General features: G+C 33.1%; 2 protein-coding genes across 2 annotated transcripts; both read left to right on the forward strand.

Moving 5' to 3' along the window:
- The first annotated feature begins 2,337 nt into the window (after window positions 1–2,337).
- LOC145323242 (uncharacterized) lies at window positions 2,338–12,156 on the forward strand. Its single transcript, XM_080165707.1, has 8 exons — window positions 2,338–2,352; window positions 2,558–2,625; window positions 3,463–3,553; window positions 4,038–4,329; window positions 4,817–5,245; window positions 5,712–5,902; window positions 5,974–6,068; window positions 11,917–12,156. The coding sequence occupies exons 1-8, from the start codon at window positions 2,338–2,340 to the stop codon at window positions 12,005–12,007; spliced, it is 1,272 nt and encodes a 423-aa protein (XP_080021833.1). The 3' UTR covers window positions 12,008–12,156.
- A 2,616-nt stretch (window positions 12,157–14,772) lies between these two features.
- LOC145311980 (protein disulfide-isomerase-like) lies at window positions 14,773–27,108 on the forward strand. The gene is made up of 10 exons (XM_080151059.1): window positions 14,773–14,876; window positions 16,746–16,865; window positions 18,965–19,110; window positions 19,551–19,713; window positions 20,359–20,463; window positions 22,311–22,583; window positions 23,011–23,153; window positions 24,746–24,984; window positions 25,298–25,437; window positions 26,194–27,108. Exons 1-10 carry the CDS (start codon window positions 14,823–14,825, stop codon window positions 26,290–26,292), a joined length of 1,482 nt encoding a protein of 493 aa, XP_080007185.1. The 5' UTR covers window positions 14,773–14,822; the 3' UTR covers window positions 26,293–27,108.
- Window positions 27,109–27,528: the final 420 nt, after the last annotated feature.

A 27,528-nucleotide genomic window follows, 5' to 3' on the forward strand; every position in this document is an offset into this window, starting at 1 on the left:
ATCTTCTTGTTCATTTGTAGGAAAGTGGTAAAAGCGAAGACTTTCTAGCTGGCCAATTTACCTTACCCAACCTAACTGCCGGACTTTCAACCGCTGGATTATCAACAACCGGATTCCCATCCGGCCATTTGTCCGGTTTAAGCCCAACCCAATCGTATCTGACATCACTGCAAACTGATTCCAAGTTATTGGCCAATGTATCTTCGCTAAGTTTGCTGCATAGAGGTTAGTGCTATAGTTTTTTTGCACGAATACCCTTAATAATTTGCACGGATCTAAATGGACAAGACAATGGCCAATAAAATGATGTACATCCCCAATGATGCTACATTAAATTACCTCTTCTGTAGATTACAATTAAAGGTTAAAACGTTTGGACACTCAGCCTTAATGAAACAGCCAATCAAAATTCAATAAAAGTCCCCAAAGTTTATAAGTCAATAAATATGAAAACGGTACTATAAAACTTTACGGACAAGTGTAATAAACTTCCTTATAATCATAAGATAAAAAATATCAAAATTGCCGAAACTTTAAATGCATAATTGTAACAGTTAAAAGGCATAGAAATGTCATAATTAATGATTTACATACATTCTCAGCCATACTGAGAAACCCTGTATATCATCATTTTACAGACAATTTTATAAGAAGAATTATAAAATTTATACCAGTTTTGTTAGTCCAGCCCTTCGGCTTCAAAACTGGTTTTAATCTTATATTTTTTCATTTTAACATCCGCGGAAAGCTGTCTATAATACGATGTGATAAATAACTATTATATATTTTTTATCTTTTTGACCTTTATATATATTTCTTAATGGATATTTGATAGAAATTCTCTTTAAAAAGGAAGTGGATTAATAAAATATACAAATAAAATAAATATCATTTAAAAAAACATCCTTATTTCTTATGAATAAAAATAAGAAAATATATGTTTTTCTTTTTACATATTATAAAGTATTTAAATAGAAGCAAAACACGTGGCTATTCAATAAAATCAAGATATTTTTTTTTTATATCAATAGATATATAATTACTTGGCATAATTTGTTGAAAACCATGAATTTTTTATTGATACAAAATGTCCCACGTCAAAGAAGAAAATGAGGTATTGATTATTAACTTCAGTCAATCGAAAGTGGGTTAGATAAAGCAATACGTTTGTCCTATTAAATTAAAACACATGGTAGTAAAGCATTTAATTATAATGTGAAATTAAGAAAAGACACTATTTTATTTAAGGTATTTTTATCTCATTTTTGGAGGGCCAAAAATGAAAACAGATATATCAAAATGTCTTGATTAGTTTAAAGATGATTTTCGTCATTTTTATCAGAAATTTGACTTTAAAGGATACATGTTAAGATAAATATTATTCATATTTTAGAATTAAGATTAGGAAAAACACATTTTTTATTCACTAGAACGAATTTATTAGCTTTACTTGAACGCGTTTAGTGATTGAACATTAAACAAGTCATAACACATAAAAAATATAAAAATTAAAAATCCCCTCATATAAATATAGTTCGATAGTTATTTATCGCATCGTATATAGACAGCTTTCCGCGGATATTAAAATGAAAAACTAAAAGATTAAACCAGTTTTGTTAGCCGCGAGGGGTCGAAGAATGATTGGTGGAAAATTGTCTGTGATACTATGCTATACATGACTTTTCATTATGGCTGATAACCTGTTCTAATCCATCCAGATGATATTAATCGGTTTCGAAGCGGTACTCGAAGTAAGCTTACACCTCTCATAAAATCATTGCTTGACAGCAAAAAAAAACACCTTATTTCTAGCCCCTGCAGCGTTTCTATCCCTGTGTGACCCTATTAATACGGGGCTCTAGCCCTGATTGGCCTTCCTAAACTTTACATAACCTAACTTAAAAATACGTTTTATCAAAAGACGTTTTGTACTCATATAGAAAGTACCACCGTTAAATAATCCTAATATATATGTAGAGTAGTAAGGCTTTTTTGACTCTTTTTTAGGTAAGCTTCACATAGGGTCTGAGATGTTTATTTTTCTATTTCAGCTTTGTAATGGTGTTAACTACCGTACTACCTTTTTTGCCTCTTTGAATACGAAGACCCTAGATAGTAGGGGCACAGTCACTTGTATTTACAGAGTTAGGGACACGAAGCTATAGAGAACACAATTTGCTTTAAATTATATCCTTTGAATTTTTAATACTATTAAGGTAGCGAAATGTTTTCAGCAGGCAGCGCCTTTCAATCCTACCTTAATTCTGGCGCTGGCGGACAACCAATCAAATTGGCTGGCAATAAAGAAGATAACATTCAGGAACAATATATTCGATTATGTACTCTAATAAAGTGAATCTTGTAGTTGGCTACAATAAAAACCCCTCCTCAATCGACCCCCTTTTCCTCATTCCCTCCACTCCTATTGGATTCTCGAACTGACCAATGAATAAGGTCCATGTTAGCGAGCTAAATTTCCCTGCCATAATATCCACGTATATTCTACATCCAATGTTCTAATTTCTTAGTTATGATAATGAATATATTGTAATGATAGGACAAACCACTAGATTTAGCTGCTAATAAAGATAGAAAACCTGATAATAATCATATCATCAACATAAGGTATTATTATCATATTATTTTTGGAACAATGATTTCTATGACAACAAAGTACAATATTTTAAGCAAAGCATCTCTATAATCAAGTGCTAAAAATGTAAGTGTGCCCTTAAACAGTATACCGTATTGGTGGAGTTTTTCAACAAATTTATATACAATTTAGTTTAGACTTACTGTTTAATATTCTGCTTATTAGTTTCTGACACTCTACAAGTTATAATAATGCTCGTTTGTCCTACCGTCTGATTTTAAAGCTTCGCCTTCATTGTACTCTATATTTCTATTACTTCCATATTACTCAGGGAAAAGGGAATGATATTCTGACAAACAATTCTTATGGAAAATTTCCCAAGAACCCCCTTCCCCTTTTCCTCCCCTTTTTATCCACCCCTCTTAAGTTAAATGAAACACTTTAAAAGGTTTCGTAATTTTTTGTAGAAAACTTTAAAAGTTTCGTGATTTTTTTTTAGAATTTATTGTTATAAAAGCTACCCCTGCATATTACTATTACTTTGTCTATTCCTCTCTCTAATTCCTATTTCTCTCACTCTCTTTTTCTCTCTCTCTATCTTCCTGTCTCTTTATCGTGTGTTCTTTCGTTTTATCTAAGAATTTGATAACAACTTAACCAATTGAGTTCTCCATTCTATGGATGCTTCACAAAGGTCCCTAAATGTTTTTAGGCTATTTATTTTTTAGATAAGTCTTGGGATCATTTTAGGCTAGTTTTATGCTATTCTTATCACTTCTAATACAGAATTCCTAGATGATAGGGGCGCAGCCGCTAGTTCATCTATATCTCACTAAATTTTTCTATGAATGAAATAATTTTTTGTTCAGTTTAGATAAGAGTAATGTTAATACTGAGAAGAATAATAACTTGGAAAATAATAAAACATCAGATACAAAAAGTTGTGGGTTCGATTCACAGGTCAGATATATGTTTTATCAGGGATCTAAAGGGATAAGACAATGGCCATAAATTGATATTAAGTCTAATCTTTAAAAGTATAGAGATTCGAGAAGGGGAAATTAATGAAAATTGCATTTTTATTTCATTGACTTTTCTGTCCGTCAATAATTATTGTTTAAAGCTAAATAAAAAAGTTTTCGGAAGTGGTTTCATTTGGAGGGTATATGGTCTTTGTCTGTCCGTACGCACGTCAGTCAACAAGTCTGTCCGTCAGTCAGTCTTAATGCTATAGGATAAATGCGACTTTCTTGGATGTTATTCAAGATAGACTGTTAATATTTTTCTTGAAGATTCCCTTTACCAATGAGCATCCAATTGGCCGGACTTTCAGTTTACAAGTTTTTGTTTCCTTCTATTTTATTCTTGATTTATGAGCAATGAACATTTGCTCCATATTATTTTTGCTCCACTTATGGAAATTGTCATCCTTGTTTTATTTCAGACGGATAAAAGAAGTGGAGCAGATATTTCCGAAATAGATGAACACCACAAAGTTCCAATTACTAGCTGTTCCTCTATCATGCCACGCACTCAAACCGGAACATTCAATTCCGGTACCCCACCCATCCTGCCACCCTCCAGTTCTTCTACCTGGAGTGTTCCTCCTCCCTGTTCCTCCCCAATACTGGTTCCATCCAGCTCTACTGCCTGCTGGAGTGTCCCACCACTCTGGCCAAATTCTGGAATGCTTTCCTGGAATCTTAATAGTCTCACCTCTTCTTTTATAAACTCAGGTTTCGATTTATTATTTATGTTTTAACAAGGATGATACAGAAGCGAAGCTATGAAGATGTAGGACAACTCAAGATTAACCTTTAGTAGAGTGTTAGAACTGTATAAGCAGAATATAAATGCATATGAATTTAAAAGTATTAACAAAAGTAATTTTTGTGTCAATACTACTTACATGCAGCATACTCTTTAAGAACATACTTTATACATTTGTAGGACTTGATGCTTTGCGTATAACAATTTACCTTATTGTCCTAGGAATCAGTATTTAAAAAAAAATTAGGAATTAATTTTTTTTTTTTTTTGGGGGGGGAGGTGTAGTATTTTTACCATAAAGGCAATGAGGTCCAACTTTTAAATTTTTTATTTTTTTAGGGGGGGGGGATAAAAAAAATTTAATTCATTTGGGGGGTGCAGTGGGGGAAATCACCCATTTACCCCCCTTGGACGTCCCTGATTTTTCTACTTTGTATTATAATTCTATTTTAGGTCTAGGATTCAATTATCCAAATATGATACCTCCTCCCTCGTCAACTTTATCAACCAAAGGAGAAGAAAACGAATCTAAATATTCCGAATCATCGTGTGAATCTGCAATCAGCCCCAATCGATCATCAGAGGATTCAAAACAGCAACCCCAAAAATCCAAATACCAAAGCTCTTTGTTAATTGATAATAAATCAGAAAATCAACCAAAACTTTCAGAAAAAAATCCTCCAATAGAAAATACTAAAATTCACCCGTTCCCTCTCATACGTTCTGACCCCGTGGTCGCTAGCTCGAAGCTTGAAAGTTATTTACTTAATAGCCAATCGAGAGAAATTACTGAAATATCTCGAAATTCAGATAATGAAAATGAAGAATTAAAAAGAAGGATTAACGTGAAAGAAGAGTTTGGGAGTGAACAATTAAATCAAGGTGAAAATAGATTTAACTTAGATGTCAACGCATAAGGGGGTTATTTAGATAAATCCAGGGATCAAAGGGGATAAAGCAATGGCCGATAAATGTATGTACATCCCCAACTGTAGATTAAAATGTAGTGGTTGAAATGTTGGAACACTTAATTTAATAAATCAACCATTTAAAAATCACTAAAGTCCCAAAAAAGTTGCTAAGCGAATTAATAGGAAAACGTTATTCAGATAAATGCAGGGATCTAAGGGGATAAGACAAAGGCCGTTAAATGTATGTACATCTCCAATTGTAGATTAAGATTAGTTATTAAATCGTTTGAACACTCAACTGAAAAAATCAACCATTTAAAAATCACTAAAGTCCCAAAAAGTTGCTAAGCGAATTAATAGGAATACGTTATTATAAAAATTTGGGGATTTTTAAAGTGCACCTCTGTAGCTATAAATTAATTTGAAATAATTGTTAGATGAAACTGATTACAAGAATGAAGAATCTCCCACTTCCCAATATCTACCATTCATGTTATCCCCCTTTTCCTCAAACTATTCCGCTGCCCAGTCAGGCAGTTTTCTGGCTTTAACTTCCGGAGACAGAGACAACCAGAGCTGCGCAGAGAGGAAGAAGCGAAATAGAACTTTTATAGATCCCGTTTCTGAGGTAGGATATCTATCTATCTATCTATATATCATTGTCTATCTATCTATCTATTTATCTATCTATCTATCTAGGTACCCAAATTAGAAGATTGGTATGAAGAAAACTCGCACCCTTCCCACTCTCAAGTGTCTAAATACACTGGCTATCTCAATTCTTTACCTTACAGGTAATGGACATTACAGACCAACATACCTACAGACATATAGACACAAATAACTTATAGAATAGTTTTTGACCTATACATTTATTTAATCTTTCTTCCCTATCATTGTATAAAGTAGTATTTTTTTGTCTGTAGCTAACCGCTAACCGCTGAACCACATGGTTCTCCATTACAGTGTCTATCTCATAGGTTCTGAGAAGATTTGTAACTATATTGGGATGGTACCACCACCGTGCCAAAATAATTTGCCCCCCTCCCGCCCCCCCACCCACAAAAAAATCTTTAATTTTTTTCTTTCTAAAACTAAACTGAAGGTAGGAGGTTGGGGGAAATTCCCCCACTATCCCATCTCGAGTGGTTCTAGAGGTCTCTAGTTCAATCATGCCCATATGTAGCACACAGATAACAAAAGAAAAGCATTTTAAAAAAGGTTACTGAAAGTAAAAATTTACTTAACAAATACACCTAGTCGTGTTTCCTAAAAATTAGTAGACGATCAGTCGGCCACAATCTAATTATAAAGAAGCAGTGCTACCAAAAATGATAATTTTAATACGATTATTTAAAATTCTAAATCCTTTACTTTATGGCTTAAACGTCGATTACTTTAATCCTATTTCACTATATATTTTTTAGGAACATTTAATCTCATCCTGCATTAATAGTATTTAAAACGTAAATTAAAGGCTAGAAATCAACCTTATAAGACAATTACTCAAAGCCCAAAAATAATGGACTTAAAAGTGTATTAAACTGTATATAAGACATTTGCGGATATATTGATACCATTAATTTGCCTATTAGATAAAAAAAAGTATGTTTTTTTTAATATTTTTCTCTTGCTACAAATCAAATTTCAAATTTGAGTCACCAAAAATGCTTAACTAATTTTTGCTCTAGAAGAATCATTTTTTGGAGTTAGAAAGTGCTTAATACCTTATTTTAATCGCCTGGCATTGCTTTATAATATACAGGTAATGACTTGGTTGTTTATAGAACAGCTGACTAAAAAACCGAGGTTTTGTGATAATCCCACTTTTGTTGTTGCTCCATAAATGATATTTTTTTTCTTAATTTTTTTGGCTGTAAAGAAGCTTTATATATTTATATAACATCCACCTAAATTTGACTTTTGATATATTATTTATAACATCACCAGAAGGAATTGAATTTTGGAAAAAAATATCAATTTATATTTTACACTGTTATGCATTGTTCTTGTTCTTGTTTCTAAAAAATATTTATATTATTAAAAAGAGAATTATTTAACGCTTCTATAGGTATGTTTATCATTTTTCTAGGCTAAATATAACTATAATTACACCATTTTAAAGTTAAACATCATAACATATAAACTCACTTATTGAATCGGTCTGTATTATTAAGCTGCCAATCCTTAAAACAGCTGCATTTCATTATTCTATTATATAAAGTAGTGAGCTTTTTTGTCTGTAGCTTAAGATTTTGTTAACTAATGTACCTATTGACTTCTCTGTTTTATGGAAGCTTCTTATAGGTCCCGGATAGTTTTAGAATATTGAAAAAAAATATCAATTTATATTTTACACTGCTATGCATTGTTCTTGTTCTTGTTTCTAAAAGATATTTTTATTATTAAAAAGAGAATTATTTAACGCTTCTATAGGTATGTTTATCATTTTTCTAGTCTAAATATAACTATAATTTCAGCATTTTTTAAACATCATCATATTCAAGTTATTGTAATTTTTAAAAAAAAATATCAATATCAAGAACTATTGGAGCAAGTAGTAAGCTTTTTTGTCTGTAGCTTAAGATTTAGATAAGGTTTTAGGCTATTTTACTAATTTCCTTACTCTTTTAAATTCAGATATCCTAGATCCTTGGAGCGCAGCTGCTAGTAAACAAATAAGGAAAACGATTTGTGAATAATTGATTTACTATTTTAATAACATTTTTATAATTTGTTTATGTGTTTATCCATGCCATGGTTAGCTCTTTTTGTTAATTCAGGTGTGTTAGAATTAATCTTAAATGTTGGATGATGATTTTTGTAGCAGTTAGGTACTTAGCAACTTTACAATCATTACTTCATGTAAAGGGACGTCCAGGTGGGAAGGGGGGGGGGGGGTTAGGTGGTTAAGGGTTACTAATTAATTTGGGACAACACCATAATTTTTAAATTTATAATTTTAACCTCCGCCCCCCCCCCCCAAAAAAATATAAAAAGCTTAAACATCCTTGCCTCTCTGATATAAAGATTACCCCACAAAATGAACATGGGGGTGCCCAAATTTATTATTTCCCCCAAATCAAAAAGCTTGTACGTCCTTGATTATGTAAGCTCATTTAAAACATACTGAAATCAATTTGTGTACAACGATTATCCTTTTCATCTGTTTTTTAGTAGCAAAGATGCTCTATAATTCAAAATATCCCTCCGTCCGTTGTCTATCCATTCATCTGTATGTCTGTCCATTGGTATGTCTGTCTGTTCATCTGTTTGTCTGTTAGAAAGGGGGATAACATGATTTTCTCGTCATCTATAAAAGATAGAAGGCTGAAATTTTCATGGATTGAATATTCTCTCTCTCTCTATCGATACTCCATATTTTCATCAAGTTTCATTAGTATTTTTCAATAAACTGGGGTGGGCTATATCAATTCCTACATTTCAAGTTTTCATGATTTTCTCTACTCCTATTCAAGATAGATGGTTGAAATTTTCAGGGATTGAAAACTTTGATATTCTGCATAATTTTATCAAGTTTTATTGAGATTTACTTATTGGAGTCCTACCCCAAACGTAGGAGTCCCAAATGTTGGAGTGGACAAACGCAGGAGTCCCAAACATTGGAGTAAAACGTAGGAATGGGACAAACATCAGAGTGGACAAACGTCGAGGTGGACAAATGTTGGAGTGGACAAATGTTAGAGTGGACATTGCTTAAATAAAACCTAGGAGTGTCTGCTATTTTAATACTATGACAATTTTGAATCTTTTTATACCCCTGTCTATAATATAATGACTATGGCCACAGTGCTTGGCCCCCTGGCCTAACCTAACCTAACTAAGAAAAGTAACTGGACGAAGGGGGTGGGGGGCTGGGTTTATATAAAAAAAATCAAAATTGAAATGAGAATTCAAAATTTAAAAAATAGTTTGGGACTCCTGTGTTTGTCCACTCCAACATTTGTCCCAAAAATCCTGCGTTTGTCCACTCCAATGTTTGTCCCACTCCTACATTTAATTCCACTCTGAAGTTGGGGACTCATGCGTTTGTCCACTCCAATGTTTTTTCACTCCTACGTTTGGGACTCCTACATTTGGCATGGAACCGATTATTGGTTGGGGTGCTAGTTTGATTCCTAGATTGTTAAGTTTTCCTGATTTTCTTTACTCCTATTCAAAAAATTTAAAGAGGCTGGGTTTATACCACCCATAATATATTAATGGGGGTGATTACCCCTATCCCCCCAAAAAATTACACTTTTACAGGAACCCACCCCCCCCTGGATATCTCTGCACTCTCCCTTGTAGTGACTAGGCCAACTTCATGGTCTCTGGAAGCCCATTCAGTTATAAGAAGTTCACATTATAAGAGCACTCTTATAGCATCCACTCTATCATAGACGTCCAAGGGGGGAGGGTAAAGTGGCGATTACCCCCAAACAAATTTTTCATTTACCCCCTTCCCTCATTTAATATTTACCCGTACCCCCAACCATTTAAGAGGGGGTATTTACCCCCCAAAAAAAACAATTTTGGGGGGGTAAATACCTCCCCCAAAATAAAAACCGAATTACCCCCCCTTGCAAAAATTTTACCCCCCCCCCCCAAAAAAAAAAAAAAGCTTGTATGTCTATGATCTCTATTAGCATTACATGTGTAATGCATTATAGACAGACATATAGATATTGTGAGGGATCCTACACTTTCTAACACCTTGTTTTGCATGGTAAAAATTGTTCCAATAGTTCTTGATATTGATATTTTTTTTAAAAAATTACAGTAACTTGAATATGATGATGTTTAAAAAATGCTGAAATTATAGTTATATTTAGACTAGAAAAATGATAAACATACCTATAGAAGCGTTAAATAACTCTCTTTTTAATTATAAAAATATCTTTTAGAAACAAGAACAAGAACAATGCATAGCAGTGTAAAATATAAATTGATATTTTTTTCAATATTCTAAAACTATCCGGGACCTATAAGAAGCTTCCATAAAACAGAGATGTCAATAGGTACATTAGTTATCAAAATCTTAAGCTACAGACAAAAAAGCTTACTACTTTATATAATAGAATAATGAAATGCAGCTGTTTTAAGGATTGGCAGCTTAATAATACAGACCGATTCAATAAGTGAGTTTATATTTTATGATGTTTAACTTTAAAATGGTGTAATTATAATTATATTTAGCCTAGAAAAATGATAAACATACCTATAGAAGCGTTAAATAATTCTCTTTTTAATAATATAAATATTTTTTAGAAACAAGAACAAGAACAATGCATAACAGTGTAAAATATAAATTGATATTTTTTTCCAAAATTCAATTCCTTCTGGTGATGTTATAAATAATATATCAAAAGTCAAATTTAGGTGGATGTTATATGAATATATAAAGCTTCTTTACAGCCAAAAAAATTAAGAAAAAAAATATCATTTATGGAGCAACAACAAAAGTGGGATTATCACAAAACCTCGGTTTTTTAGTCAGCTGTTCTATAAACAACCATGTCATTACCTGTATATTATAAAGCAATGCCAGGCGATTAAAATGAGGTATTAAGCACTTTCTAACTCCAAAAAATGATTCTTCTAGAGCAAAAATTAGATAAGCATTTATGGTGACTCAAATTTAAAATTTGATTTGTAGCAAGAGAAAAATATTAAAAAAACATACTTTTTTTTATCTAATAGGCAAATTAATGGTATCAATATATCCTCAAATGTCTTATATACAGTTTAATACACTTTTAAGTCCATTATTTTTGGGCTTTGAGTAATTGTCTAATAAGGTTGATTTCTAGCCTAAATTTTTTTTTTATAATCCGATAATATAAAGAATTAAAGTTTATTAGTTAGTTATAATTTTATTAGATCCCTACTACTTTGGGAAGAATCTAATAGCTTCAGTGATGGTTTTAGACAATTTCGTAAATAAAGGCTTTAGATGGTTTTAGGCTGTTTTCTGATAACATCCTTCTTCTTTCAATACAAAGCCCCTAAAAACTAGAGGCGAAGCCAAAGGAAATGAAATCGGAACAGACCTAGAAAAATATTAAAATTGTATGGTTTTACTAGTTTATTACTTCCCATGAAAATTATATTATTGGTAATAACAAGTTTTAAGAAAAAAAACTAATCCTATCCTGGATTATGAAAATTAAACGCAAAATGATATATTTTTAAATTGCATCATGTCTTTAAAATGTTATAATAGTTATTTATCGTATCGGATTATAGACAGCTTTCCGTGGATATTAAACTGAAGAAAGATTAAAACCAGCCGAAGGCCTGATTTAACAAAACTTATATTGATTTATGATTTTTATTTAAATATTCGTGGAAAAATTTTCTGTAATACGGTACAATAAATGATTTTTCAGTATGGCTGAGTACCGGTTCTAATCCAGTGGATGTTAATCGGTTTTGAAGTTATACTAAACAAACTATGCTTAAAACAATAATGCATTTCTTGGAAAGGATAGTTTTTCACTCAGTGCATAATATTTCCTAGGGTAGGATCAGTTCACCTACAATTGTATATCGTTTTGTGTATAAAACTTGGAAATAAACCTTTACAATCCAAATTTTTTTTTTACCAATTGTATTATTTGATAATCTTTTTCTATTCAGGAAGAAATTTCCCCAACTTGAAGATAAGAACATATTATTCTGGTTCAAGAATAGAAGAGCAAAATCAAAAAGATTAAATAATCCTTTATAAAAATGTATTGGATTTTATAACAAAGGATATCAAAAAAATTTAGTAATGGTACATTAAATATAGTTATTTTATAATAAGCAAAGAACAAACTGAAGTTTATTTTAAATCGTTAAAAAATTGAAAAATAGAATTGATATAGAGTAAGTTTTGACCTCTAAAAATGTTTTCTTAGCCATATCCTATTATATAAAGTAGTAAGCGTTTTTTGTCTATCCCGAAGGATCTCTCTAACCGCTGAACCGATATTGTTCTCCTTTACAATGAAGCTTCTTATAGGTCCTGGGAAGGTTCTAAACTATTTTTGGGGAGGGTGTCTTCACCCAACCCCCCCACCTCCAAAAAAAATATTTTTTTTTACTCTTTTGAACATAAATTTAAAATGGGATGATGTCGACTTTTCGCCCTCCTACCTTAAGTGCCCCTAGAGGCCTCTAGGGGGCATATCCGCTAATCCTTATCATAAAGTAACAGAATCTCTCTGTGTGTGTCTGTATCAAAGATCTTGCTAGCTGCTAAACCGATATGGTTCACCTTTACAATGGTAGTATAGATATAAAGGAATATGTAAGACTTAGAAAGCCCTAACTCTTGGGAAAGCCTAAAAATTTTGGAGGATTAAAACCTTTATAATATTTTAATTTTTGTTTAATATAAAAATTTATTGTATCAATTTATATATTATACGTATTATTAAATGTGATATTAAATTAGTAATATATATTTTATTTAATAAAGATTTTATATTATGCTGCTTTCTTTTTAAGGAAATTATTAAGAAACTATAAAACAAAAAAATAAACATATTTAAAAGCGTAAACCATATTGATTTTGGTCAGCTTTAGTGTCAATTGTCATAAACTACAAAATTATGCATATGGCAGAATGGGATCATAAAAGGCTAAATGCAAGTATGACAACATCCATAAGGTAGCGAAGCTCATAAATACAAATTGAGAAGAACAGCCAAGTAGATGCATTGGAAAGGAAGATGATGCCTCGTTAAAGATGGAACATAAATTACAACCTTTGGCCGAACTATTCCAAATGACGTCATATTAGAGGGAAATATGAGGTAAATCGCAATATCTAGGCCAAAAGTTTTTAATTTATCTCCTCTTTTACGAGGTATTTCTACTAGCTTTTACAAAACAAGAAAGCTATTGTAGATGTAACAAATTTCTTTTTTGGGTGTCCAAAAGTTTGACAGTAAAATCAAAGGCATCTATAAGTTTAGAACTAAGGGAGATAGGAATTTGTTGATATGGTTTTGCTTAGCTACTAAGAAAATTGTTTTTTTTTGTGATTTTCTCCCTTGTCACTTTAGTTTCTAAGTAATTTTTCCCCCTGTATTGAAAAAGTCCGCAATATTATACTACTAGGGAAGCCAAAGTGTATTTACCTTAAATTAACCTGAAATTATCTTGAAAAATATAATCCTAATATTTTATAAACAGTAAAAAATACGTTCTTTTCATGTTATCCTTAATTTTTTCCTTAATTCGATCCGGATGTGTAATTTTTTATAAATGAAAATGTATAAAAACAAGGATGACAACATCCACAAAAGCGAAGGACTGAAACGGAGGGACAAACCAAAATTAACACTTGAAAAGTGTCAGAACGGATTAAGCAGAGTATAAATGTAAAAGTCTAAACAAATTTTTTGAAAAACTGCTTAAAAATAGGATACTGTTTAAGGACATATTAACATTTTCAAGACTTGATGACAGAGATGCTTCGCTTATAACATTTACCTTGTTGTAATAGGAATTAGTATTCCAAAAATCAAATTAAAAAGATAATTATATTCCTACAAATTTTTTTTGTCAAAAAGGTTAAAAATCAACATGTTTTAAATGGACGTATAGACATTCTGGTAAAAATTATAGAGTTGTTTCGCTTTTTAAATCGTACCTAACTACTACAGTAATCACCATGCCAAGTTTGATATCGATAGGACAAATCTAACCAGTTTTAACTAATGAAAAGAGCTAACCATTAAAATCTTTCGCTTTTATAGGCAAGCTTTTTATTAGTATCTAAGTTATTCTAAAATGCAAGTCATTCTATTAAGTTAAAATGCTGGTTCGTTTTTCTCTTTAGTTTAATATAAGGGAAAGATTTTTTCATAGGCCGTTCACAGTGGAAATTTTCTTACTATATATTATTTTTGTTGTTTGTTTTTAAACATTCAAGCCATAAAAAATATTTTGTGCGAATAATAAGTTTTATTAAATTGTATATTATCTTCCAAAAAGAATCATTTTTAAACCTCTGAATAAGTTCAACTGTATAAAGTGAAAGAAGTCTGGAGTGCGTATTATAGTTGTATAAAGGGGGGGGGGGGATTAAACCACGTAGCGTTAGCTAGAGACTGCTTCCTTCATATGCACTATGTGCCAATGTGCTTAAGCAGGTGAAACTAGGCCCGACTAGGACAGGGCTTTCTAAAATTTATAAAAAATATAGCTTGAAAAATCTCATTCTATTAAACTAGTCCCCAATAACGTTTTCTTATTCGTTGTATCAACAACTTTGGGGACTTTGAATTTTAATTGGTTGGTTTATTAAGTTATTAAACGTTTCAACCACTAATTTTACGCCATAGAAGGGTTAATTTTGTGTTATCATTGGCGATGTATATTAATTTATCGGCCATTGTCTTATCCCTTTAGATCCCTGAATAATTATTTGAAGTAGCCTTTTCTTAGTAGACCAGTGTGAAACCATCTGATTCTAGAGAAACTAAAAGAAAATTCTCTCTCAGTTGGTGACGAGTAAAGTTTGGTTGGGGGCAGTATAATAATCTGATAAAATGAAAGAGATTCTGTTATTATTTATTCTTGCTTTCTCTCCTTCTCTGGCAAAGGTAATTTTTTATTAATTTAAATGTTTTTTAGTAGGAAATATATTATCTGAAAAAAGTAGTTTATATTTAAGTATACCTTCAAACTGATTAAATTTAATAACTGGCTCTCAGCCATACTAAAAAATTATATATAGCATTGTATTACAGACAATTTTCTACGAATATTAAAATAAAAATCATCAAATTAATACCAGTTTTGTTAGCCCAGACTTTCGGCAAAACTTGTTGAAATCTTATCATTTTTCATTTTAATATCCGCGGAAAGCTGTCTATTAATAAGAATCTTAATCTTTATAAATGTAAAGTCAAAGCCATAGTTGGTGGAAAAATTATTAAAAACGTCAATAATTATCCCTATTATAAAGATCAAGGATATTTACTCATTGATTTTTGGGAATTCAGTTTTTTTCATGGTTTCTATTTTATTTATATGTATTCATATTTTGTAATATTTTGAATTGCTAGATATTTCTCATAATTTTCCCATTTATATTCACATTAAAATATGATTATATTTATTTATTCTAAAAAGGTTTAAATAAAGAAATATCTTCTTTTAAAACATAAACTTTAATAAAATTAGCAATCGACCAAAAATGCAAAGCGAGTATATTGACTAAACCTATAAGAAAAAGTTGATCCCTTAATTTTTTTATTAATATAATTGTCCATGTTTTAATCAGGGATCTAAAGGGATAAGACAATGGCCGATAAATTAATGTACATTTCCAATGATTATACACAAAATTACCCCTTCTGTAGATTACAAATTGTGGTTGAATCTTTGAACACTCAACTTAATAAACAAACCAATCAAAACTATTATATTCCCCAAAGTTGTTAAGCCAACGAATAGGAAAATGTTATAATAAAACTTTGGGGACCAGTGTAATAAAGAGCCCAATGTCCCTCCCTCCCTGGTTATAATTTGTAGCTTTTAAAACATGACAAACTGTAGAAACTGTCATGGTATAGATTTTAGTGAAAGCTAAATGGATATAATATTACATGGATCTTCCACCAGATTTTTATTTTTTCTTTTAAAGTAAACCACCCAGCGCGCTGCAGCTGGCTAAAAAACAATTTCTCCCTTCCAACCTCTTTACCCAATCCCCCCATCCTACTGGATGAACGGATTGACCAATAAATGACAGGGGAAATAGCATCCAAAATTTACGACAATTCTCCTGTATGAATACATCCATTATAAGCTCTATCACATTGAAGTCTAGTGGCTATGCAAATTTATAACAATTATAATTTAGTAAAATAATAAAAATTAGAAAGTTTTCTTAATTTTCTATCATTAAAATTGCATTGTCACTCTAAAAATGCAATTTTACAAGTAAAACCTGATTTTTCCAACTAGGAAGGAAATGTTCATAATAGAACAGCTGACCATGACTCAGCAGATTTCTAATTATAATAATAACAGCTTTCTAAATACGTGTCATTTTGTAGTAAAACAAAAGGAGAGAAAAGAGAAATATTTGAAGAAAAAAAGATTTTTTAGTTTAAAAAATTTAAAACAAAGGGCAATTTTGGCCAGAAAGATTTTAAAGGAAATAATAAGTTTTAAAATGCCAACCCATACTTTTAAAAAAAAATTCAAGTACAATATACTAGCAGCTGTGCCCCTAGCATCTAGGGGCTCTGTAATTGTTGGGGTAGGGAAGGGCAGACATATAGCCTATAACTATCCCAAGACTTAAAAACAAAAATAGAATAGCATAACACCATCCCGGGACCTATGTGAAGCTTTCCTCAGATTTAGAACACAATCGGCTCATTATTTATTGAGATCTTAAGCTACAGACAAAAGAACCTTACTACTAATAGTTTATAGATGATAATTGAATATATATTTAGGTTGAGTTTGAGAAGGATGAAGGCTTGTTAGTGCTGACCAAAGATAATTATGACGACGCTATCAAAGAAGTTAAACATTTACTTGTTTATTTCTATGCCCCCTGGTGCGGTCATTGCAAGGTAAATTTTTAGTAGCGAAACTACTTTATAACTCACTCAGTGTGTCTGTCAGTCAGTCCGTAACGCTATGGGGGAAACGGGATTTTCTCAACTTCTATTTAAGATAGATAGCTGTAATTTTGGGGGACTGTCAGTCTGTCTGTGATTCTTGAAAAGATCATTATAAATTATAAAAAGGTTTAGTGAATTATCTTACAAGTTTAATTTTTTAACAACACTGCTCAATATTTAATTTTTCCGATGTCCAGTCCATCAATAATATTTGAGTTTGGCTACTTATGGATGTTGTCATCCTTGTTTTATACCTACTAAATAACTAAAATTATTTTTAGATTTGTTTTTAGTTTTTCTTTTAACCAAGTTATATTAGAATTTTACTGCTATAAAGAAACTAGAGTTGGCTCGACATAACTATCTCCCTATTGGCTAGTTTTCTATATGCATATATATTTCTCAATAAATCTATTTTCCTCACCCGGCATTACTATTTAAACGGAAGTAAATATTTAATAATTTAAATGATCTTGAAAAGATCTTTTAAATTATATTTTTTTTCTTTACATTGCCATCACCAAAGGGTTTTTATATGATTACAATTTTAGTTCAATATTTGAACACACAAAGTGTCGCCACAATCGAATTCTTTTAAAACAGAGTTTTCTTAAATTTATTATATCATAAATTTAAATTTTCTTTTTTATGATTAGAAATTAAATACTTCATTATAATGTAAATAGCAACATGAAATGAAAAAAATGAATTTGTTTTTAATAAAGTAAAATAATGGGTCTTATCGTTCTGGGCAATGAGAGTTTATTATGGATTATTGGAGCACTATGAGTTTTCAACGAATATTCCTTGGAAAACTTGAGCTTGGCTAGACATAAGAAATAGAAATAGAAGAATAGAAGCATATTCTGAACCCCTTTTTCGTCAAATATAAGAAGGAACATTTCTTACAGACAAAAGTATTGTTTACTTTTGACTCAAGCTGATGTGGATTCTTAAGAAATTATAGACTCGCTACTCGATAGTGAAGCAAAATTATTTTTGTGAAAAATCATCCAAAAGCACATTAAAAATCTACAAAAATTAAACAAAATCATATGTTAATAACCCTTTTAAGATTTTATTTAATTTTTGTAAATTTTTTTATTCGATTTTGGAGGATTCTTCACAAAAATAATTTTGCCTCACCAGCGAGTAGCCAGCCTAACTTTTTTTTTAAGAATCCACCTCGTTACTAAGCTTTCAAATTTAAACGAAATTTTTGGGCAATTAATTCTGATTCCGCAAAGCTTTCTACTAAGAAAATATACTGTTTACAGTTGACTTTTATCTATGTATGAAATGAAAAAAACAAGCATTCGCAACGAGATGTGTACAAAATTTCAACCAATGAAATTAAATGTATGTACCGATGCGATTCTTCTATTGGCTCAATCAGACATTCCCTCTCTTTCTTAGTACCTTTATTACATAAGAAAACAAGGATGACAACATCCATAAAAGCGAAGCACTGAAACGGTAGGACAAACGGACATTAACACTTGTATAGCGTTAGAACCTTATTATCATAATAAAAATTTATAAGAGTCAAAGCAAAATTGTAAGTAAATTTGTTGTAAAACTGCTTGATACAGGATAATTTTTATGGACATACTTACATTTTTAGGACTTGGTTATAGAGTTGCTTCGCTTATTACATTATACATTGTTGTCCCAGGAATCAATATACCAAAAATCAGATCAATCCGATGATTTGATCACATAAAAATTTGTTGTTAAAAAAGTAAAAAAATCAACATGTTTAAAATGGACGTACAGACATTTTGGTAATGATTATAGAGTTGCTTTCTAAATCGTACCTAACTACTTAAGGAATCACCATGCAAAATTTGAAATCGATAGGACAATTCTAACATGCCTAAATTAACGGAAAAAGCTATCCGTTACGGACGGACCGACCCTAATTATAGAAAAGCTTCGCTTTAAAAAACCGTCTATGAATTTTGATATGAATAAAAAATGGATTGGGGCAGGGATGTCCAAGCAACTAACTGTCACTATAATTAATATAAGGTTTTTTTTAATTTTAGGCTTTGGGACCTGAGCTAGTGAAGGCCAACCAGAGATTGATAGAGGCTGACTCAGACATCAAGATAGGACAGGTCAACGGCATGGAGGAACCTGAACTTCTGGAGAAAATGGGGGTTATTGGATACCCCAAGCTATTCTTCTACAGGTATGAAACCTCAAACATTATTGCTTTCAAACATGATTTTTTTCTACTAACTAAATTCTTCGCCTTTAGCATCTAGGTGATCTGTATTATATAGCGAGGAGTAGAAATAACCAACAAAAGACTTTAATTTAGAAATGAAATAGCATAAAATTATCCCACGAGCTATATGAGAAGCTTTTCTAGAATTAAGAACTCGATTTGTTCAGTGGTTAGCGATATCTTAAGGACAAACTAGAAAGCCTATAATAGGAACTGACGGCTGCTACCCAAGCATCTAGGGAAGAAAATAGCATAAAGTAATAAAATCACCCCAAGTATCTCTAAAATATAGAACTCAATCGGATCAGTAACTTCCGAAGTGTTATGCTAGTGTAAAAAACAGACCATTGTCCTCTTCCTTCCTGACTTTAAGGAAGTTTTATTTGCATCTTTTTGTTTAGAAATCACGAGCCTATCCCCTACACTGGGCGTCGTATGGCCCCTGAGATCACGGAGTGGCTGCAGTTTAAGATCACGCAACAAGTGAAGCAGCTGGACACTGCGGAGGATGTCAACAAGTTCATTGAGGAGAATGATGTCGCCGTGGTTGGGTACTTTGAACAGGTAATCCTTATAATAAAGTAACAGGATGTTTTTATGTTTGTACCAAAGGATCTCGCTAACCGCTGAACCGTTCGGGTTCTCCTTAACAGGGTAGCTTCTCATAGGACCCGGGAAGGTTTATAACTATTTTTTGGGGGGGGTGGGACACCCTCAACCCCCAAAAAATCTAAAGTAAGAAATTGAATTATTAAATTCGACTCTCACCTCCTCAAGTGCTCCTAGAGGCCTCTAGGGGGCGTAGCCGCTAGTATATATATATAGTGACAAGGGCGAGCGGCGGAACACGAGGAACAGTTTAACTGTTTAACCTCAATAACACGGATGTTCAATATACAAGTTTTTTTTATACACAAGCACAACAATACTAAATTTAATATATACAGAATTATAATGGGTTAAATAGGATTTAAATATTTAAAAAAGAAAGTGTGTATACAGAAATAGACCTATTCACTCCCCCCCCCCCCCTCCCCTCTCCAAAGACTTAGATTTAGAACCAAAAAAGCCTTAAACCATCAGAGGACCCAAGGGAACAAAGAACTAGATCTTAATTGACAGAAAAACTATCTTTCTACTTTATTTAATAGAATAAGAAAGATTATTCATAATTTCGATTAAACTCGAATAATGCTAATAATTATTTAGGCTACCCCTGAAATGCGCGGATACGAGAAGGCCTGCATTGACTATGATGATTATGGAGTTCATTATCCTATTGGAGTCACCAGCAACAAAGATGTTATTGCCAAGGTACTATTCATTCAGGGATCTAAAGGGATAAGACAATGGCCGATTAATTGATGTTCATCCCCAATGATGATGCATAAAATTACCTCTTCTGTAGATTAAAATTGGTGGTTAAAACGTTAAAACACTCAAATTAATTAACCAATCAATCAAAATTCAAGTCTCCAAAGCAAACGAATAAGAAAACGTAACTATAAAACTTTGGGTACTAGTGTAATAAACACTAAACAGCTCATTGTCTGGCCGAAGAGTCTAACAGTTAGGGAGTTGAATCCATTTTTATAGAAGCAGAAATATAATCTATGATTATGGTTTGGACCCTCTAAAACTGTAATCTACCCTTCCACTTTCCCCTCTCTTGGTGAAGATATCTTCACCAAGAGAGGCAAAAGTGGAATCTTATATTTCAAAAATCGTATCGGCGTTGAAGATATCTTCACCAAGAGAGGCAAAAGTTGAATCTTAAATTTCAAAAATCGTATCGGCGTTGAAGATATCTTCACCAAGAGAGGGGAAAGTGGAAAGGTAGATTACAGTTTTACAGGGTCCAAACCATAATCATAGATTATATTTCTGCTTCTATAAAAATGGACTCAACTCCCTAACTGTCTAATGCTTAACAATGGATATATTATTACTTACACAAGATTTACATGTACTCTAATAAAGTGACTCTTGTAGCGGGCTAAAATAAAGTTTTGCCTCTTCCACTTTCTTTATCCCATTCCCTCCTCTTCTACTGGATTAAAAAATTGTCCAACAAATGACAGGGAAAATAGGAAGCTAAATTGACGACGATTTTTCTCCTGTCATAATATCCACGTATATTCTAGATACAATTCTTTAAAAATTGCATATACTTATAGAGTCTAGCTTCGCCTTTAACCCTTAACGGTCGGGGGGGGGGGGGGGGGCGTTGAACGCCCCCCCTTCCGGTTTTTTCTATCTCATTTTCTGTGTGTGAAAGATAAAGAGCCCAAACTGCTTGACTTTTTAAGTACGGGTATGACACATAACTGAGAGTTGAAATTTTTTGAATATCTCTATCCTGGCGGGCACAGGATGCCAGCAAACCTGGCAGGGTCATCCAGGTAAAGAGCAAAAATATTTTTTTTGACTAAAACAAAGCATTTTATCATACCAAAATACTAAAAAATCCTCTAGTAGTACATCCTTATATGAAATACAGGTGTTCAAGTAACTTTCAGATTCCAGGTATGATCCTGCAGGTCCTGATGCTCCAGGTCTCCAGAAATCTTTAAAAGGCTCCAGTGGCCGCAATTTTTTACTTAGAGACTTCAAATTTTAAACTTAAGCCTTTCTTACATGTCTACATAACGTATTACAATTTCATGAAGATCCGCCGCCGTTTTCCCGCCGACCGCCGACTGTGGCGGCTGGCAGCTGCCAAGTACAGCTGCGGCCGCTGAAATTTATATTTTGATATTTCTAATGTAAAATTTACACACAAATATACATTTTCTGCAAAAAAAATTTTCTTCTAGCTTCAAAAATAAAAAAATACAGCCGTTTGAAATTTTGAAGTAAAAAAGGACCTAAAAACAAAGGTTGTTAAATAAAAGGGTGAAGGAAGCGAAAATCGACTTAGACTTATAAAAGGTCGGAAATTCATTATCAAACAGGGGACTTGCACAAAAAATATAGCCCTCTAGCTCTAATAGGAACTGAGATAATAAGGGGGGCGTTGAACGCCCCCCCCCCCCCCCCCCCCAACTGATTAAGGTGCAGCAAGGGGCCCAACTGTAAAGGGTTAAAAAGATGACAAAAAACGAAAAGAAATATAATTGCATTTTTCAAGCTTCATAAAATTGAATTATTATTATATTAAGGTTGGCCTAACTAACGGAATCATGCTGCACGCAAAATTCGAGGAGAAACCGATCAAATACGCCGGCGACTACTCAACCCAGAACATCCGTGACTTTATCACCGAGAACGCGCTGCCCAGCGTCACGGAGATGAACCACGACAACGCCCAGAAGCTGTTCAAGTCCCCCAACGATGGCAAGTCCCATTTGTTGGTGTTCCACAACAAGAGTTTGGATACCTTTGATGCAGAGTTTAAGATGCTCAGCAGAGTGGGAAGAGAATTTAAGGACAAGGTAGAAATTTAATTGTTTGGCCTTACCTGGGGCGTGCGAAAGGGGGGTTTAAGGGCGTGTCAACACAAGGATCTAAAGGGATAAGACAATGGCCGATAAATTGATGCACATACCAAATAATGATACAAAAAATCACCCCTCCTGTAGATTACAATTAGTGGTTGAAACCTTTGCACACTCAACTTAATAAACCAACCAATCAAAGTCCCCAAAGTTGTTGAGACAACGAATAATATAACGTTATTATAAAACTTTGGTATTGTATAAGTTATAAATCAAACTTCCCTAAATTCTAAAATATGTTTGCGATTTCGGACTTTGATAGATTGTAAATGATTGAGATAAAATTTTGATGTATATTAATTAAGCTGCATTTCCAAATGCAGCCCCCCACTCAATTTTTTATTGATTTTTAATCTAAATTTAGGTCCTGTTTGTGAGTGTGGACGTGAACGAGAACGACCACAGGAGGATGGTTGAATTCCTGGGAGTGAGGCACAGGATCAACAATGATACCTTCCCCACCATGAGGATTGTTCAGCTACCTGGCACCTCATCTGCACCTGTCAGGTATAGTTATTGTCCAGCTACCTGGAAATCATCTGCACCTCTCAGGTATAGTTATTGTCCAACTACCTGGCACTTCATCTGCACATGTCAGGTATAGTTATTGTCCAGCTACCTGGCACTCCCTCTGCAATTGTCAGGTACAGCTATTGTCCAGCTACCTGACACTTCAACTGCACCTGTCAGGTATAGTTATTGACCTGCTACCTGCAACTTTTTCTGCCCCTGTCAGGTACAGTTATTGTCCAGCTACCTGCCACTTTATCTGCACCTGTCAGGTGTAGTTATTGTCCATCTACCTGCCACTTTATCTGCACCTGTCAGGTATAATTATTGTCCAGCTACCTGGCACTTCATCTGCACCTGTCAGGTATAGTTATTGTCCAGCTACCTGGCACTTCATCTGCACCTGTCAGGTATGGTTATTGTCCAGCTACTTGGAACATCATCTGCACCTGTCAGGTATAGTTATTGTCCAGCTAACTAGCACTTCATCTGCACCTGTCAGGTATAGTTATTGTCCAGCTACCTGGCACTTCATCTGTACCTGTCAGGTATAGTTATTGTCCAGCTACCTTGCACTTCATCTGCACCTGTCAGGTATGGTTATTGTCCAGCTACTTGGCACATCATCTGCACCTGTCAGGTATAGTTATTGTCCAGCTAACTAGCACTTCATCTGCACCTGTCAGGTATAGTTATTGTCCAACTACCTGGCACTTCATCTGCACCTGTCAGGTATAGCTATTGTCCAGCTACCTGGCACTTCATATGCACCTGTCAGGTATAGTTATTGTCCAGCTACCTGGCACTTCATATGCACCTGTCAGGTATAGTTATTGTCAAGTTGCCTGGTACTTTATCTACACCTGTCAGGTATAATTATTTTCCAGCTTCCTGGCACTTTATCTGCACATGTCAGGTATAGTTGATAGTTATTGTCCAGCTATCTGGCACTTCATCTGCACCTGTCAGGTATAGTTATTGTCAATGTCCAGCTACTTGGCACTTCATCTGGACCTGTCAGGTATAGTTATTGTCCAGCTACCTGGCACTCCATCTGCACCTGTCAGGTATAGCTATTGTCCAGCTACCTGACACTTCAACTGCACCTGTAAAGTATAGTTATTGTCCAGCTACCAGGAAATCATCTGCACCTGTCAGGTATGGTTATTGTCCAGCTACCTGGCACTTCATATGCACCTGTCAGGTATAGTTATTGTCAAGTTGCCTGGTACTTTATCTACACCTGTCAGATATAGCTATTGTCCAGCTACCTGGTTTTTCATCTGCACCTGTCAGGTATAATTATTTTCCAGCTTCCTGGCACTTCATCTACGCCTGTCAGGTAAAATATAGGCCAGTTGCAAAGCAGTATTTTTCTTTATTAGTTGAATTTTTTATGTACTGTCCTCTCTCCATCTCTCTATCTCTATCTCTCTCTCTCTCTCTCTCTCTCTATCTCTCTCTTTGAAAAAATCATCTATACCTTTTTCTACTTAAATTCTTATTCTTTCTCTCTAATTTATATTCTTTTCTCTTTTATTGATTTTTTGTAAACAAATTATTAGATCTAATATGTAATATATATTTAGATATAAGCCAGCTGACACAACCGTGACCGAAGAAAACGTCAAGAAGTTTGTGACCAACTACATTGCCAGCAAGGTGCCCCGGGAATACTTCAAGGAGCCACTGCCCGCTGACTGGGACAAGGCCCCGGTCAAGTACGTGACCGCAGTCAATTTCAACGAGTTTGTGGGTGAGAAGGGAGCCAATATTTTGATGATGTTCTATGCTCCGTGGTGTGGACACTGTAAAAATCTTTATCCAGGTATAGTTATTTATCGCATCGTATTATAAATAGCTTTTCGCGGATACAATTATAAAATTAAAGCCAGTTTTGTTAGCTACGAGATATTAATCGGTTTCGATATATCTATCTTAAAATTTATATTTAAGGTAAAAATAAATTATTTAAATCTAGTTTTTTATATTTTTTCTTTGTTTATATCATTCAAAGCATGCTGTTGTGTATTAAGTTAAAGAGAAAAAACATTATTTTGTCCTTCATTTATCAATTATAGGGCATTAAATTTTTATTGGCAGCTTAAATGGATCTTATTAATGTGTACATTTAATTTTAGTTTGGGACAAAATGGCAGAGAAGTTTGCCAGCAGTGGTCTGAAGGTCGGCAAGATGGACTCCACTGTTAATGAGATTGAGGGCATGGCAAATATCAACTCCTATCCAACCATTAGGCTTTATAAGAAGGATGGCACCCAGGTAGATATACAAATATATATCTAGATTTCCTATCATATAAAGTTGTAAGTATTTTTGTCTGTAGCGAAGGTTATCGCTAACCGCTAACTGATTACAAACAGATAGATTGACAGACAGACACACAGAAAGACAGACAGAAAGGCAGACACTGTGAATAAGATCGAGGGCATGGCAAATACAACTCCTATCCCATTATTAGGCTTTATAAGAAGGATGGCACTCAGGTGGGTAGATAGATAGATAATGAGATAGCCAGAAGGATAATTATAGAAAGACAGACAGATAGATAGATTGATTGATAGATAAATAGATAGCCAGAAAGATAACTATACAGACAGATATATAGATATACATCTAAAAGACAGATAGATGAACAAACATACAGATAAAAAGATAGATAAACAGACTATAGAAATATTTTAAATCATTTAAAAAGATCATGCAGTAACAAAAACAGAAATAGACACAAAGTACTCCCCTACCACTAATTTTGAAAGAAATTGAAAATAAGAATGGGGTTGGGTTGGGTTAGATTACTTTAAGTCAGGATAGATTAGGTTACATTTGGTACTGGGTAGCCCCGTAGGGTTAGTCACCAATGCAGAATTAGGCAAAATTATCTCTATTCACATTTTCAAAAGTGAGGGGGGTGAGAAGGTGAAATAACTGTCAATCAAGTTTGTAAATTACATTCTATAGAAAGAAAAGTTGAAAAAGCGCAACTTCTGTACAAACAAATACCTATTGTTATTTCAGTCTGAATACAATGGAGAGAGAACTGTGGAAGGAATCGCCAAATTTATTGAAACTGACGGAGTCTTCGGCATGGCTGCTCCCGACCATGATGAGCTTTAAATCAACTAAAACCGGTTTTTAAATTTGGCGGGAATTTTGCATTTGAGGAGTTAATGTGTCTCAAACCAACAAATATGAAAGATACATGCTTAGTCCTACGGACCGTTTTCCTTAAATCAAAAGCAGCTTATAGTGCCTGTACAGTAATGACGTCATAGAATACAAATGACCAATGATAGGTCAGTATACACTTATATTGACCAATGGTTAAATGTATACTGGCCTATCATTGGTCATTTGTATGACGTCTTTTTTTATAGGCACTATAAGTTGCTTCCTTAAATCATAAGTTCTACGTCATTGGATCTTAGAGGGGAGATATTTTTGTGTCTGGGGGGATATTTTACTCCTTAACAATAAAACCGCCAAATTTGGTGTTGGGATACCGAAAAAAAAATAATGAAGTGTATTCTAGTAAATGTTAACAGAAGTTACCCAAAAATATATTTAGAAATTCTTGTATATACTATTAATTTGTCTTCCAAAAATTCATAAAAATATAAAGCTGATAAAAATATTGTATAAATAAAGTAATAATCAATTTTAAAAGTGTACTAAGAAATTTATTTTGAAAATTCAAAAAATAATTTTTATACATTTTTATTAGTTACCGCTCTTGTGTTAAAGAATCTCATAATTTTACACAAAATTGCTCAATACCAGAGCTAAAATTCTTTACTTAATTTGCTCTATTTTTCTATTTAATCATTTGTATTTTTTATTTTACAATTAATTTGATGACTTATCTGTGATTATTTTATGTTTTTTTTATGTAATTTTATAATTTTCTTATTAATAAATGCCTTTTCAATTTTATTTTTTGGCAATCTATAAAGTTATATCCTGATATATGAAATAATAAGGACTTTATGTCTGAAGTTTAAAATCTCAATAACTACTCAATCGATTGAGTTTTCTATTTTAGGTAGCTTCACATAGGTTCTGTGATGACTTTAGGCTGTTCTATTTTCGGATTTAAATCTTAGGATAGTTTTAAGCTATTTTTCTAGCATCACTCCGCATCTTCGAATACAGAGCACGTAGATGCTAGGTGCGTAGCCGCTATTAAGATTATAAAAAATAAGGATCATGGACAGAAAGCGAAGTAGCGGGTTTTGTAGTTTATTAACAGTAGCTTTTGATAGATTAATTTAGGTTAGGTAAATGTCAATGATTGCCTCTTTGGGTTAGGAAATAGGAACTGCAGGGTTAGAGCCCCCAAAGGGGCTAGAAATA

The sequence above is a fragment of the Acartia tonsa genome, chromosome 1 (assembly GCF_053477335.1).
Source record: "Acartia tonsa isolate MP-2025a chromosome 1, ASM5347733v1, whole genome shotgun sequence".
Classification (NCBI taxonomy): domain Eukaryota; kingdom Metazoa; phylum Arthropoda; class Copepoda; order Calanoida; family Acartiidae; genus Acartia; species Acartia tonsa.

Coding starts and splice junctions, on each gene's coding strand:
- LOC145323242 (XM_080165707.1), top strand. Junction 4,330..4,816: donor CTCTTCTTTTATAAACTCAG/GTTTCGATTTAT, acceptor ATTCTATTTTAG/GTCTAGGATTCAATTATCCA. Junction 5,903..5,973: donor TTATAGATCCCGTTTCTGAG/GTAGGATATCTA, acceptor CTATCTATCTAG/GTACCCAAATTAGAAGATTG.
- LOC145311980 (XM_080151059.1), top strand. CDS start 14,823: ATGAAAGAGATTCTGTTATTATTTATTCTTGCTTTCTCTCCTTCTCTG. Junction 20,464..22,310: donor ACAAAGATGTTATTGCCAAG/GTACTATTCATT, acceptor TATTATATTAAG/GTTGGCCTAACTAACGGAAT. Junction 22,584..23,010: donor GAAGAGAATTTAAGGACAAG/GTAGAAATTTAA, acceptor ATCTAAATTTAG/GTCCTGTTTGTGAGTGTGGA.